Source organism: Pollachius pollachius (genome assembly GCF_949987615.1).
Source record: "Pollachius pollachius genome assembly, chromosome: 3".
In the NCBI taxonomy this organism is placed as follows: Eukaryota; Metazoa; Chordata; class Actinopteri; order Gadiformes; family Gadidae; genus Pollachius; species Pollachius pollachius.
This window is the reverse complement of record NC_136936.1, coordinates 35,305,965-35,318,194: the sequence shown is the minus strand read 5'-3', so window position 1 is coordinate 35,318,194 and position 12,230 is coordinate 35,305,965. Positions and strand designations below refer to the sequence as shown.

The following is a 12,230-nucleotide window of genomic DNA, read 5'->3' as shown; positions in this document are numbered from 1 at the left end:
ATCACTAGTGTTTATTGTATTAATCTATACAAAATAGCATATACAACCATATGAAAGAACAATATCCCTGTCTGCACAAATAAGAGTGAGAAGCCTCACTGTAAAATCCACAAACAACAGGATAAAGTAGGCTATGGTGAGGTCAATCAGTAGCAACACTCCAGTTTCAAAACACAGGCTTTGGGAAACATGAGAACAAAAATTAAGTGGTCAATGAAAAATATGAAAAGATGACTTTATCGCATTCAATTAAAACAGAAATGCACTAATATTGTTACTGTAACGCGTTACTTTGTAACGCGTTACCACCAATACTGCACACATTGTATGTAACACACATTGTATTCGACAACCTAAAACTATTGTTTCAAAAGCCAAACCCCCTCCCGCCACTGTGTGTCACTACCGCTGTCCACCAGAAAGGGAACAGTCACAGTCGCACATGCTTTAATGCAGTGGTTTTCAAACTGTGAGGCGCGGCTCCCCTGGGGGGCGCCAGAGTTCTTCAGGGGGGGCGCGACATGAGAAAAAAATATACCAGAAAAAGTAACGCAAAAAAAACGCAAAGACGAAGACGCGCTGTGTTCGAATTCGTTCGCTATTCACTCACTCACTATTCCCTATATAGTGTTTATGATATAGTGCACTATATAGGGAAGGAACAAACGAGAATTCGGACATTACGCTGAACATTTCTAAACGTCATTTGCGTCAGTAAATGCGCCCGGTATTTGTGTAACGCAGACAGCTGCGCCCACATCATGTTAACAAACCGGGCACCCACGTTACATTTCCTTGATCAAGGTTTTTTTTAAATTAATTTTGAATGTTACATTTTCTATGTTAAATCCCAAATAAATTGTTGACATTTCTATTCGTTTTCACGGTTATTCAGCTTCTTCTCCTCCGGAAAACACGACCGCATTGCATTGTGCTATATGGGAGTAACATGTACGGAACATCGTATATTCACTCAAATTTTGGGTATTTTAAGTCCACTATATAGTGCATGAAATTGACCACTGAGAATTCGAACACCACTAAAAAATGGCGAGCACCCTATATAGTGCACTATATCCGTGATAGGGAACGATTTCGAACACAGCTACGCAAACTCATTGCTCCCACTAAAGTTGAGGTGAGCTTAAAAGGAGGCTAAACTGGCAGTTTACAGATTAAGATGTTCAAATGTATTTTAAAAACGTTAAGCAAAAACATGCTTAGATAAAGATGTTAAAATGTGTTAAGAAATGTGTTTAAAAACGCACAAAGATGTTTAGAATTTTTGTAAAGATGTTTAAGATGTGTCAAAGATGTTTCAAAAAAATATGATCAGAGATCTTTAAAATGTGTAAAATATGATCAGAGATGTTTAAGATATGATCAGACATGTTTTAAATGTGTAAAATAATTAAAAGATCTTTCAAAACACAGGGATTTAGAAAAAAAAAGTGGGGGGGGCTCAGCTGAAATTTGTTCTCTGAGGGGGGGCTCACTCTCTCATACTTTGAAAACCCCTGCTTTAATGTGTCTGGTAGCTGCCCTAAGTTAATATCAACCACCCAACAAGCATCACCGTTCACTATTCACTCATTTAGAATATGCTTTTCTATCCAAAGCAATTTATAGTGAATCCAGATACATTTCATAGGGTGACACATTTTCAAACCCCGAAATTATACACTAGCAGGGCGCATCACTTTGGCTGTGCAGCTGGCAGTCCCATCACACGTCTGTTTTGTAATATATTTTTAGGAAATGTAAATGTATTCAAATATAGCTATGATGCTAACGCATGCCACAATGCAAACGCTTGATATGAACGTGTGTTTGTTTTTAAAATCTTTCACCCTATCAAATCCAAATATATACAGATTTGTTATCTATGCTTACATTTTAATCTGCCGCGTCGACCACGCCCTGAGTAACCTTCTTTGTTAAGATGGTCATGTGCATCCTGATGTGGACATGGCTGCGGTCCAGAAACCAGACCTCGTGTTTTGCTGAGGGGCTTACCATGGATTCTCTGCATTGGGGTAGCGGCTGAAATAACAATCATCATGTTATTTTGCATTTTTTGATGGATGGTATATCTGCTCAGAAAGTACACATATAGGCCTATTAAATAGAAGGGGGGGGGGGGTTAGAGCATCTTGCACAAGTATGCCTACAGGTACGGCAGGACTGGACCTTGGGTGTGTCAAATCAAGAACCAGTTTCAGCTGGGAGTTGAAACCACTAGCCTACTACCTACCCCACCCCACCCCCTAAACTCTAAATATTATAGCCACTTATTACACATAGCCGCTAATATATACATAAGGAGTTATTTTTACAGATTTCTCGTCATTATATGGACACTTGAACCCAGCAAATTCCCCCCTGTCTCCGGGGGACTCTGAGCGTGTGTGTGTTTGTGTGTGTGTGTGTGTGTGTCTGTGTGTGTGTGTGTGTGTGTGTGTGTGTGTGTGTGTCTGTGTGTGTGTGTGTGTGTGTGTGTGTGTGTGTGTGTGTGTGTGTTTGCGTGTGTGTTTGTGTTTGTGTGGGGGAGTATACGGGGGGGGGGGGTAAAGATGGCCGTGAGGCAGCCTGGGAAAGCAAAGCCCTGGCCTGGGAAAGGAAGCAGCTTGTCCATTGTTGTTGCGTAAATCGGTTAGCTTCCAGTTACACAGCAGAGCCACCAGACCTACACACACACACATATACACCACACAAACACACGCACACACAGACAGCAGAAGGATCGCTCACTTTGTTGTGTTGGTGGTGGTTTTCTTGCTGTTGTCCATCTGTCCGGCGTAACAGGTGCACTTGGGAGTTTTGAAACCAACGGGAGCCTTCGGTATTCTGCTGCCACTCTGCCACTTTTTTCAATGAAGAGGAGGATTTAGGGAGTGGACACCATCTAAAAACCAAGGTATGTATTAATTAATGAAATTATATTTATAAGAGAAATATGGACTTTTGTATTTTTTGTCTCTTGCTTGATTTATATTTTTTACTTAGGCGCTTTGAGATAATTGAGGATTGCGTCATTTGTTCCCCCTGGTCCATCCTTATGTCATCGGTGTGTAAATAAATACGATGAACGTACACTTAGCCCCCTCGTCCCGTGACACACCCTGTTCCTGCAGGACCCACGATGACTACCAGGGTTCCTCGCCATGTAGACCCCACGTTCCCGAGGAACCCAGGGGAACCGGACGTCCGTTCTTTATAAAGGGAGGGATTGTGGGATTACAGTGCACCCTGACCCCCCCCCCCCCCCCCCCGCGCTATTCGCCCCATCTCTCTCTGTCTATCTTCTATCTTCTCTATCTTCTCTCCATGTATCGTTTCCCTCTCTTGCTTTAACTCTTTCCGTTCTCCCTCTCTCTCTCTCTCTCTCTCTCTCTCTCTCTCTCTCTGTCTCTCTCTCTCTCCCTCTCTCTCTCTCTCTCTCTCTCTCTCCCCCATCTTATCTCGTTCTGTTCGCCCTTTTTTTTTTTTTCCCACTCTCCCTATCTTTCTCCCACTCCCCCCCCCATCTCTCTCTACATTCTCATTTAACATCTGTTTTTAGAGCAGTCTTCCCCAGAGAATTCACTCATCAATTTGTGAGAATGTTCCGGAAGCACATGGCCATCCAGTCCTATCAAGAGCTTGCGCTCTCTCTCTCACCCCCCCCTCCCCTCCCCTCTCTGCTTCATTTTATCTCTTTCTCTGTCAATTAAACCCTCTCTCTCTTAGATTCATAGATTATCTCTCTCTCTCTCTGCTGTGTAATGAGGAAGAGTATACAGAGCAAGTAGCATGTGAGTGGTTAAGCTAGCAGGGCGAAGGGAGGAGTGGTAGGCTCCCTCTGGCCACAGGGGTTCTCTGTCTGCACCCCCAGGGGCCGACTGCCGGGCTACAGGTCCCCACATGTATCCCCCAACCAGGTGGTATAGCTCCCTCTCACTCTGAGAGGAGAGTGTGTGTTTAGGTAAGTGTGTGTGTGTTTAAGTGAGCGTGGGTCTGAAAAATGGATATGAATGCATCACTATTGCTTTGTGAGTGCATGGGTTTGTGTGCTGTTATATTTGGATGTGTGTTGAAGGCGTGTGTGTGTGTGTGTGTGTGTGTGTGTGTGTGTTCGTGTGTGTGTGTGTCTGTGTGGGTGTGTGTGGGTGTGACGTTTTAGTAGTACAAAGGCAAACATTATACATCATGATAAACTAATTATGATTTTTTTAATTAATCCAAGACGTCGCTTTTATCTATTTATTTATTTATTATGATATAGCCTACTTCAGAACGATGGACAACAGCATCTAAAACTGAAGGTTTATCCACTACACTATTAATACACATCTCAAAGTGTGTTTTTATACTCAATCTTGAAAATACTCTGGATTGTGGGTGTGTGATCTAAATCCCCCTCCGCCCCCAACCCATGCTGTTTTGTTGTGTTTGGACTCAAAGTCCAAAACCCTGTTGCTTCATCCAGCTGTGCTATGAGTCTGTGGTCATTACTCCCACGCTTGGCCACATTCTCAGGAGGGAAAATACACTCCACCCATTAAAGCGGCTCGAGAGAACAGAAGGAAATCGATAGACTTCAAATTACTGGAGATTGCAATTGCTGGGATGGAACATAATTTCCTTGATGACCCTTGATAACTTAAATAAAGGTTTCTAAACATCTTTCTGTTTATCACTTTCAGTGTCCAAGGGTCTCTGCTTATACCTTTTGTTTTTTTTACCCCCCTCCCCTTCAGATGAGGACACCGGTTGTCATGGTTACGTACTTGTTGGTCCTCCTCATGACATGGAGAGGTAAGGAGAAGCTCTGATGAATGTTTGAATGTTTTTGGCCTGTAGAAGGCCGTTTCTAATATCATGTGCTGGGACATTGAACCTGAACATTAGGTTAAGTGAAATACTCTCCACTTCACTCCCTCAGAAGGGCATCCAGAGTTTGTGAAAATATGACGATATTTTCCTTTGTAATGACTTTGCGTGTTCAAAAAACCCTTTTCACTAAAATATTAATTTCATAAAATGAAAAGAGATTAAATCATTTAAGGATTCATTTTTGTTGTTTTTCAAGCTTGAATAATTCATCCAATCATGTGTATATAGTTTTCGAATGCAGTTGGAACAGAATTTGGTGGAAGGGGGTAGAACACACTTTGCTGTTTCATTATTGTGTATTTTTTTTATATGTGATACACATAAACTATTTGTACTAATTAAAAAAAGGTAACATTTTTATAATTTTATAATTTTTATAAGTTATTGATAACTCTTTAGTTAATGATTAACTAATCATTAACAAAACATGGATATACATTTGTAGAAGCAGTTAGTTTATTTTTCAGCGAATACCATTGATGAATTCACAACGTGTTCGATAAACACATCTACATGTAATATAAATGCAACGTAATATCATGTAATCAAAGGTTGTTTATTTTTCAGGCTGTTCAGGGCAGGTGGTGAAGCCCTGCAACCTGACCCTGTTCTCCAGCTCCATAAACGAGTTGTGCCTCAACAAATTCAGCCAGGCCATGGCGGCCAGCGGCTACCAGGAGAGGTGCCCCTGGCCCGCCGTCAAAGGGTGAGGACCACTGGGTCATGAGGCTAGCTAGCTAGGGTCATTGTTCAAGGGTCAGATATACCATTTGGGAGCTAAGACTTTGAACCTCTCTCTCTAGAGAGAGAGAGGTTCAACGTCTCTCTCTCTCTAGAGAGAGAGAGAGAGAGAGGATCTTTCCCAGGACCTCCTCTTCCTACTCTCATTATCCTCATCCTATCCTCTTCATCCTACCTCCTCCTCCTCCTACCCTCTTCCTCCTCGCTCTTCCTCCTCCTACCAAGATAAAGACGATGGGAGGAGAAAGAAGAAACAGATAGAGGGGTATCTGACATCACTGCAGATCAAATCATGTGGAACCTACCTGCCTTGCTCCCACAATACAAATAAAGGAGAAATGGTAACATAGGGCTAACAGTATCCCCTTTACAAGCCCCTCTGTCTCTCTGTACAGGGGTCATTCCACCTGTACAGGGGTCTGTCTGTCTGTACAGGCTTCTGTCTCTTTGTACAGGAGTCTGTCTCTCTGTACAGGGGTCTGTCTCCCTGTACGGGGGTTTGTCCCTCTGTACAGGGGTCTGGCTGTCTGTACAGGTGTCTGTCTCTCTGTACAGGTGTCTGTCTCTCTGTACAGGAGTCTGTCTCTCTGTACAGGTGTCTGTCTCTCTGTACAGGAGTCTGTCCCTTTGTACAGCAGTCTGTCTCCCTGTACTGCGGGCTGTCTCTCTGTACATGCGTCTGTCTCTCTGTTCGGGCTTCTGTCTCTCTGTACACTCGTCTGTCCCTCTGTACAGGGGTCTGTCCAACTGTACAGGCGTCTGTCTCTCTGTACACTCGTCTGTCCCTCTGTACAGGGGTCTGTCCCTCTGTACAGGGGTCTGTATCTCTGTACAGGTGTCTGTCTCTCTGTACAGGCGTCTTTCTGTCTGCACAGAGGTCAGTCCCTCCCTACAGGGGTCTGTATCTCACATAGTGCTGCTGCTTGTGTTTGGGTTCACGGCAGCGGCCCATAGCCACCACTGATCTCACCGGGACAACACATGACATGGTCGTTGGAGCACTTTTATACCTCATCTTTTTTCCTGGGGAAGATATAGGACCCTGAGTCATGGGAACGCCGGCCTCCTTCCTGTCTCCGGGCTCCTCCTGGCGCGGTTCTCCAACACTTTATATACTTCAGGTATAAAAAAAGAACCTCTCCAGAGAGGACCTAATTAGTCATCTCTTAATGAAAACCGACCCCCCCCCATCACCCCCTCCCCGGCCTCGTGCTGATGTTTCCAGACGGCACATGTTTGTGCAGACAGAGTCAGGGGCTAGCCTGCGACGAGCTACCGTAGAGCGGCTCTTTCATTAGCGCAGCTACAACACATATATTACCGCCGCTGTCACGGCCCCTCGGACCGCCCTTTGAACGCCGTGCTTTCAGGCGGGGGGCGTCCATCATCGGGAGGGTCGACGCCCTAAAGGGTGAGCAATGGCTTCACTTAACGCCCCGACGTGACTTTTATTAGTGTTCTCACTTTTTTACAGGGAGCCGGGACACTCCATCAGCCTTAAGTATTTATATAACTCCAGCCTGAGCCATGTGAAGAGTAGGGGTTTTTTGGGGGCTTCAAAAGGAAACAAGCGTAGCCTCCCACCTACAGTACATCTGAAGTAAGCTCCATCCATAGCTGAATCCACAGTAGAGTAGATGGGCCGGGACGCCCCCACATAAACCTGCGTATGCAGATAATACGCCCTCTGATGACCGGTACAGATCTGTTTGGTGCGGCATGGGACGGGGGGGGGGGGGGAGTGGTATAGCAGCTTCTGTTCTGGTTGTCAGATTGAGATCAGAGTCGTTGGGGGGGCACCGGTGCAGACAGAGGTAACAGTAGCCCAGTCACGGGGCAGTGGTGGGGCTGGGGCTACAGATGGCCGCTCCGTTGGACTCCGCGCCCGAGGTTCGGCCGAGGGGAGATGAACAGCAGATTCAAACTAGACTTCATGCAGATGTAGGCCTACACACTCCTACCAGAAGCATCACAAAGCTTTTTGGGTCAGACTTAGCGTTATTTCACTTTGAAGAGATTGTAAAATGGTTGTCTCATCTCTCTTTCTCTCTCTCATCTTCCTCACCTACAGGATCTATAACACTTTGAGGGAGTGCATCAATGAATTGAACGCAAAGACCCTGTGTAACAACTGGCACTACTTGTCGGAGGGCATCTACCTGGACATTCACGACAAGTTCTTCTCCGAGTGCGGGCCTCCAGTGCCCCTCAAAGATCCCCCCCTCACCATCATGGTCCTGCTCATCTCCCCAGGGATCATCTTCACCCTGTTAATGCCCCTGCTCTGCCTCCCCCTTACCACCTTCCACAAGGAGATGCCCGGCACCCTGGGGCTCTGAGGCATGGGACACACACTTAGTTTAGATGTGTGTGTGTGCGTTTTTTGTTTGTGCAAATGGGCATATACAATGTATTATGGTATATGCAAGTGAACACAGACACTTACAGGCATACTGGTTTACAGTCATCACTTGCAAAGTGCCTTAGGATTATTCAAAGGTGCTATAAAAATGTACACAAATGCATGAACACTGGACGGGCAGGCACACGCACGCACACGCTGTGGGTGTGTGTCTAAGACGGCAAAATATACTTTGCCGTCTTCAAACCATAGCCATGTATGTGAGTGGACAGCAACAAGTAACCAACCATGTCTTTGAATATATATATATATATATATATATATATATATATATAACATTCAATCAGGCATATTTGCATTGTATTTCTTTTTTGACAAGTTGTATGTAAATGAAGCATGAAGAATCCCTTTCAAACGCATAATAAATATTTATTTCAGAAAGAAAGAAAAAAATACTTTCATTTTACAGTGCTTTGACAACCTGCTATTTGAGTGGTTAAATACATGGTCTGGCAACAACAATTATAACAAATACCAAATTATCTCGTGATGGATCATGGAATCAAACATGAAGAGAATGATTTTGTTCATAGCTCTGAGCTATGCAGTTGCATATACCTAAAACAACGTAATGATACTCTCAAGCTTCCAAACGACATTGTTCCTTTGAAAAGAAAAAGGTACTATTCAACCAGCCAGTTAAAGTATACAAGGGATAAACATAGCCATGGCTCACAAACACCCCGCTGAATGCATTCATTCAACAACAATAAGGGAATTTACCTCCAAAATCTGTTAAAGACCACACTTATGTTTTGAGTGTGTTTGAGTACTGTAGTTTAAAAACATGTAAAATGTGTTTTCAACCCTTGAAGTGTTCGACAGCCATGAATGATTCAACATATACAAAACTCGCTCCAAAAATACGGCATTCAAACTCCGGAACATTCTATCGTCCTGCCGAGCTAGTACCAAACACGGCTTACTTCTATTAAAAAGCTAACGTTGAGTAGAACCACACATGATTCAACTAGTCTACTTGCATACATAGCTGATTGTCTACTTAATATTATTTTTTAAATATGAGATCAAACATAATTACAGATTGCTCCGAATTGTTGACATCCAGAGTGGGCCCGAAGCCAGGCATCCACCCCAATAAGGTGGAGGTATCGGAGGTCTAGGAATAACAGGAATAAAGCGTCCTGCTCTTTGGGCTGGGTGGTCTGACCCGGCTAGCATGGTGGTATGAGGCAGCGAGACGCCATGCACTACTCACACCGACTCATGTAGCGGGTCTTTGAAACAGCAAGAAAAAAAGGAAAGAAAGAATGAATGTACTTTTCCTTTTCATCTCCTATTTGAAACCGCCAGAGTGGGGGAGTAAGTAGTGGCTGCTCTCTAACTTTTTATTATCTTTAATAATAACCACCTTTCCGGTCCCCACACACACACACACACACACACACACACACACACACACACACACACACACACACACACGCACACACACACCCCTTCTCTCACTCCCTCTCTCAAAGATTTGAAACACGACAATATCGACCCGTGACAATATTCTTGCCTAGCTTCTCTCTCTGAGACACACACACACACACACGCACACGCACACGCACACACACACACACACACACACACACACACACACACACACACAAACTAGTATATTGAGAATATACACCGGTGTAGAAGCGCTACTTCCAAAGAGTTTCCTGAAATAACAAAGTGCACGTGGGCCTGGCGTCTCTCGTGCACACTTACTCTGTGTTCTCACACAACAAAGACGGAACTTCAGAACTTTGCGCGGTTTGGTCGGCTGGCCTCCCGAACTCTGCTGCGCGAGCAGAACAGCGCATTAAATTAATAAATAAGTAAATGCATCAATAAACGGGTTGACAGTTATTGTAGCACCCCCCCACCACGACGGTTACGAGTTCAGCCAGAATTTAGCGGTGGACTAAAATGACCCGTATTGAGTTGGAGCAGAAGTAAGGAAAGGGGAATTTTGTTGGCGAATACTGGGCACAAACTTGGCCTGTCTTGTTATGAGGGCCGGGGCAGGGGGGAAAAGGCAAGAATGACAAACAACAGAGCATCAACCCTGACACCCTCCGTACCACTACATTCAATATCGGAATGAATGTAGTGAGAACAAACGTTTCAATCCATTGTCCATCTGACCATCCCGTCCCGATCCCAGCTGGGCTAATCCCCCCAAAGACACAGGGACATACACAGGATAGGGTCAAATCAAACAAATAAAGTAAGTAACTTATAGATGAGTTAAAGTGAGTTTGTAGAAATTGGACAAGGGAATCGGCTCAATGTGCATTTTTATGCAATAATACTTGGCAGAGCAAGACTTTTTCAGAGTATCATACACAGTATTGTTTTCTTTCTTACATTAACCAAATGCCATTGTTAATTTTCTCCCCTCCACAGGGAATGGTGTTTTATGTCTGTTTCCTATTGGTCCGACCACTGAAATCCGATACCCACGTTTTGTACACAAAACGGATAGAGAGAGAAACAACGCAAGGTTATAGAGACATATTTACAGATCGGAGGTCAGATTCCCCTGAGACAGAAATCCTGCATTGTTTTGAATTTAGGGCACAGCCATCTAAACCCAAATAGCATGGGCTTCCCGGTGGCATCAACAAAACAAACGAAATACGCACTTTAAACTACCCAGCCCTTGTGCTTTGAATCCCTAGGTCTCTCCCACGCCTTCAATACCTCTCAACGTGTGGAATAGCAAAATTAATGGCAATGTCTACGTGAAATGATTTGCTGATAGAGCGGAGAAACAATGATGGAGCTTTGGTTATGGAGCGCTGGAAGACCGTTCAAAATAAAAGTCTTGAAATGAAGTGGAATGGTGACCTGACAGCTGACACATGCTACTTGATCAATCTGCATCGCAGTGTTTTTCCTCGCGGTCTCTTTGCACGGCCGTATTTAAGACAGACCAACTGTAGAAATAGAACCAGACGGATCTTCTCAGAGGAAAAAAATAGAGAAATGTTGTTCTTTTGTTCATGCCAAATTGCCTGTCTCTATATATCAAAATATATGTGTCCATCAATTACTTGAACTGCAATCTGGTTCATTGAGATACAAAGACTCCACTAGGCCAGTGCTTTCACTCTGCAGTCAAAATGTTAGTTTAATATTAGAAAGAATATTGCTTTTATTAAGATGTCAGTCCCATCCTCCTCCAAACTTGTCCCGTGGCTTTCAATCCTCAAAAAGGAAAACAGTTTCTATAGCAACGTAACAAACAGCCAAACTCCTGACATAACAGCTGGTGAATCCCAGCCAACTGTTGAGGTCGGAGTGCTTACAAAGGGGCAAACAAAAGGTCATGTTAGCTTTGCTAGTTAGATTCAAAGTACTATGATAATAGTATGTTCTTCTAACGACTCAAGACAATAGTAGATTGTGTAGCTAAACACACACACCACGCTGAACCGATTCCTTCAACAACAATAGCAACACAATTGAGTACACTTATGTAAATAATAACATGTAAATTGTATTCGTTCGTGAAGTCATTATACAAACAAGTACTGACACTTATATAGCCGAGAGTTCTTTCAACTTGAGCGGACCCTTATTCTTTCAAACTGCCACGCACCCTGATGTACAATCTTCTGTCTTGGCTGTATTTTTTTATCAAGTTCTCACCGATCATGTGGGTGTGCGTTTCTGTTCCTATTGAAGCCAGAAATAACGAGAATCATGCCATTCACTTTTTGGAGTCAGGACAAAAGGTGAAAGTGTGAATGACACTGACAGATGTAGCTAAATTAGCCCCGCCCACCCTCCCACACACTCACACTCACACACGCACACTCACACACACCTATACACATTTACACAAGGTATTCGTAGTGATTCTCTAGAAATTAACCATCAACATTTTTCATTGGTACACTAAACTACTTACATTTACAAAATAACTACATCAAACTAAAGTACACATAAGTAGAAAAATAAGGTTTGAGGATATATTTCAGCTCATTTCGATGTACACCTACAGTAGAATCACGGGGTTGAGGGGGGATGTGGTGCACTATTGTGATGGGAACATCTCTAACAAAGACGTTTTTAACTTTTTAAAATGGGGGACATATTTATAAGGGGAGTCCTCGCACAGGGGTTTCGACTGCCATGGTGGACACCATCATAATGTGCTTATGACTCAAATTTGTCTAGTACGGAGAGTGGA

The 12,230-nt window shown here is 43.7% G+C and overlaps 1 protein-coding gene across 1 annotated transcript; it reads left to right on the top strand.

The window, feature by feature from the left end:
• The first annotated feature begins 2,721 nt into the window (after positions 1-2,721).
• Positions 2,722-8,215, top strand: LOC307073333 (receptor activity-modifying protein 1). The gene is made up of 4 exons (XM_079733083.1): positions 2,722-2,917; positions 4,740-4,797; positions 5,443-5,581; positions 7,688-8,215. The coding sequence occupies exons 2-4, from the start codon at positions 4,740-4,742 to the stop codon at positions 7,953-7,955; spliced, it is 465 nt and encodes a 154-aa protein (XP_079589209.1). The 5' UTR covers positions 2,722-2,917; the 3' UTR covers positions 7,956-8,215.
• Positions 8,216-12,230: the final 4,015 nt, after the last annotated feature.

Coding starts and splice junctions, on each gene's coding strand:
- LOC307073333 (XM_079733083.1), top strand. CDS start 4,740: ATGAGGACACCGGTTGTCATGGTTACGTACTTGTTGGTCCTCCTCATG. Junction 4,798..5,442: donor CCTCCTCATGACATGGAGAG/GTAAGGAGAAGC, acceptor TTTATTTTTCAG/GCTGTTCAGGGCAGGTGGTG. Junction 5,582..7,687: donor CCCTGGCCCGCCGTCAAAGG/GTGAGGACCACT, acceptor CCTCACCTACAG/GATCTATAACACTTTGAGGG.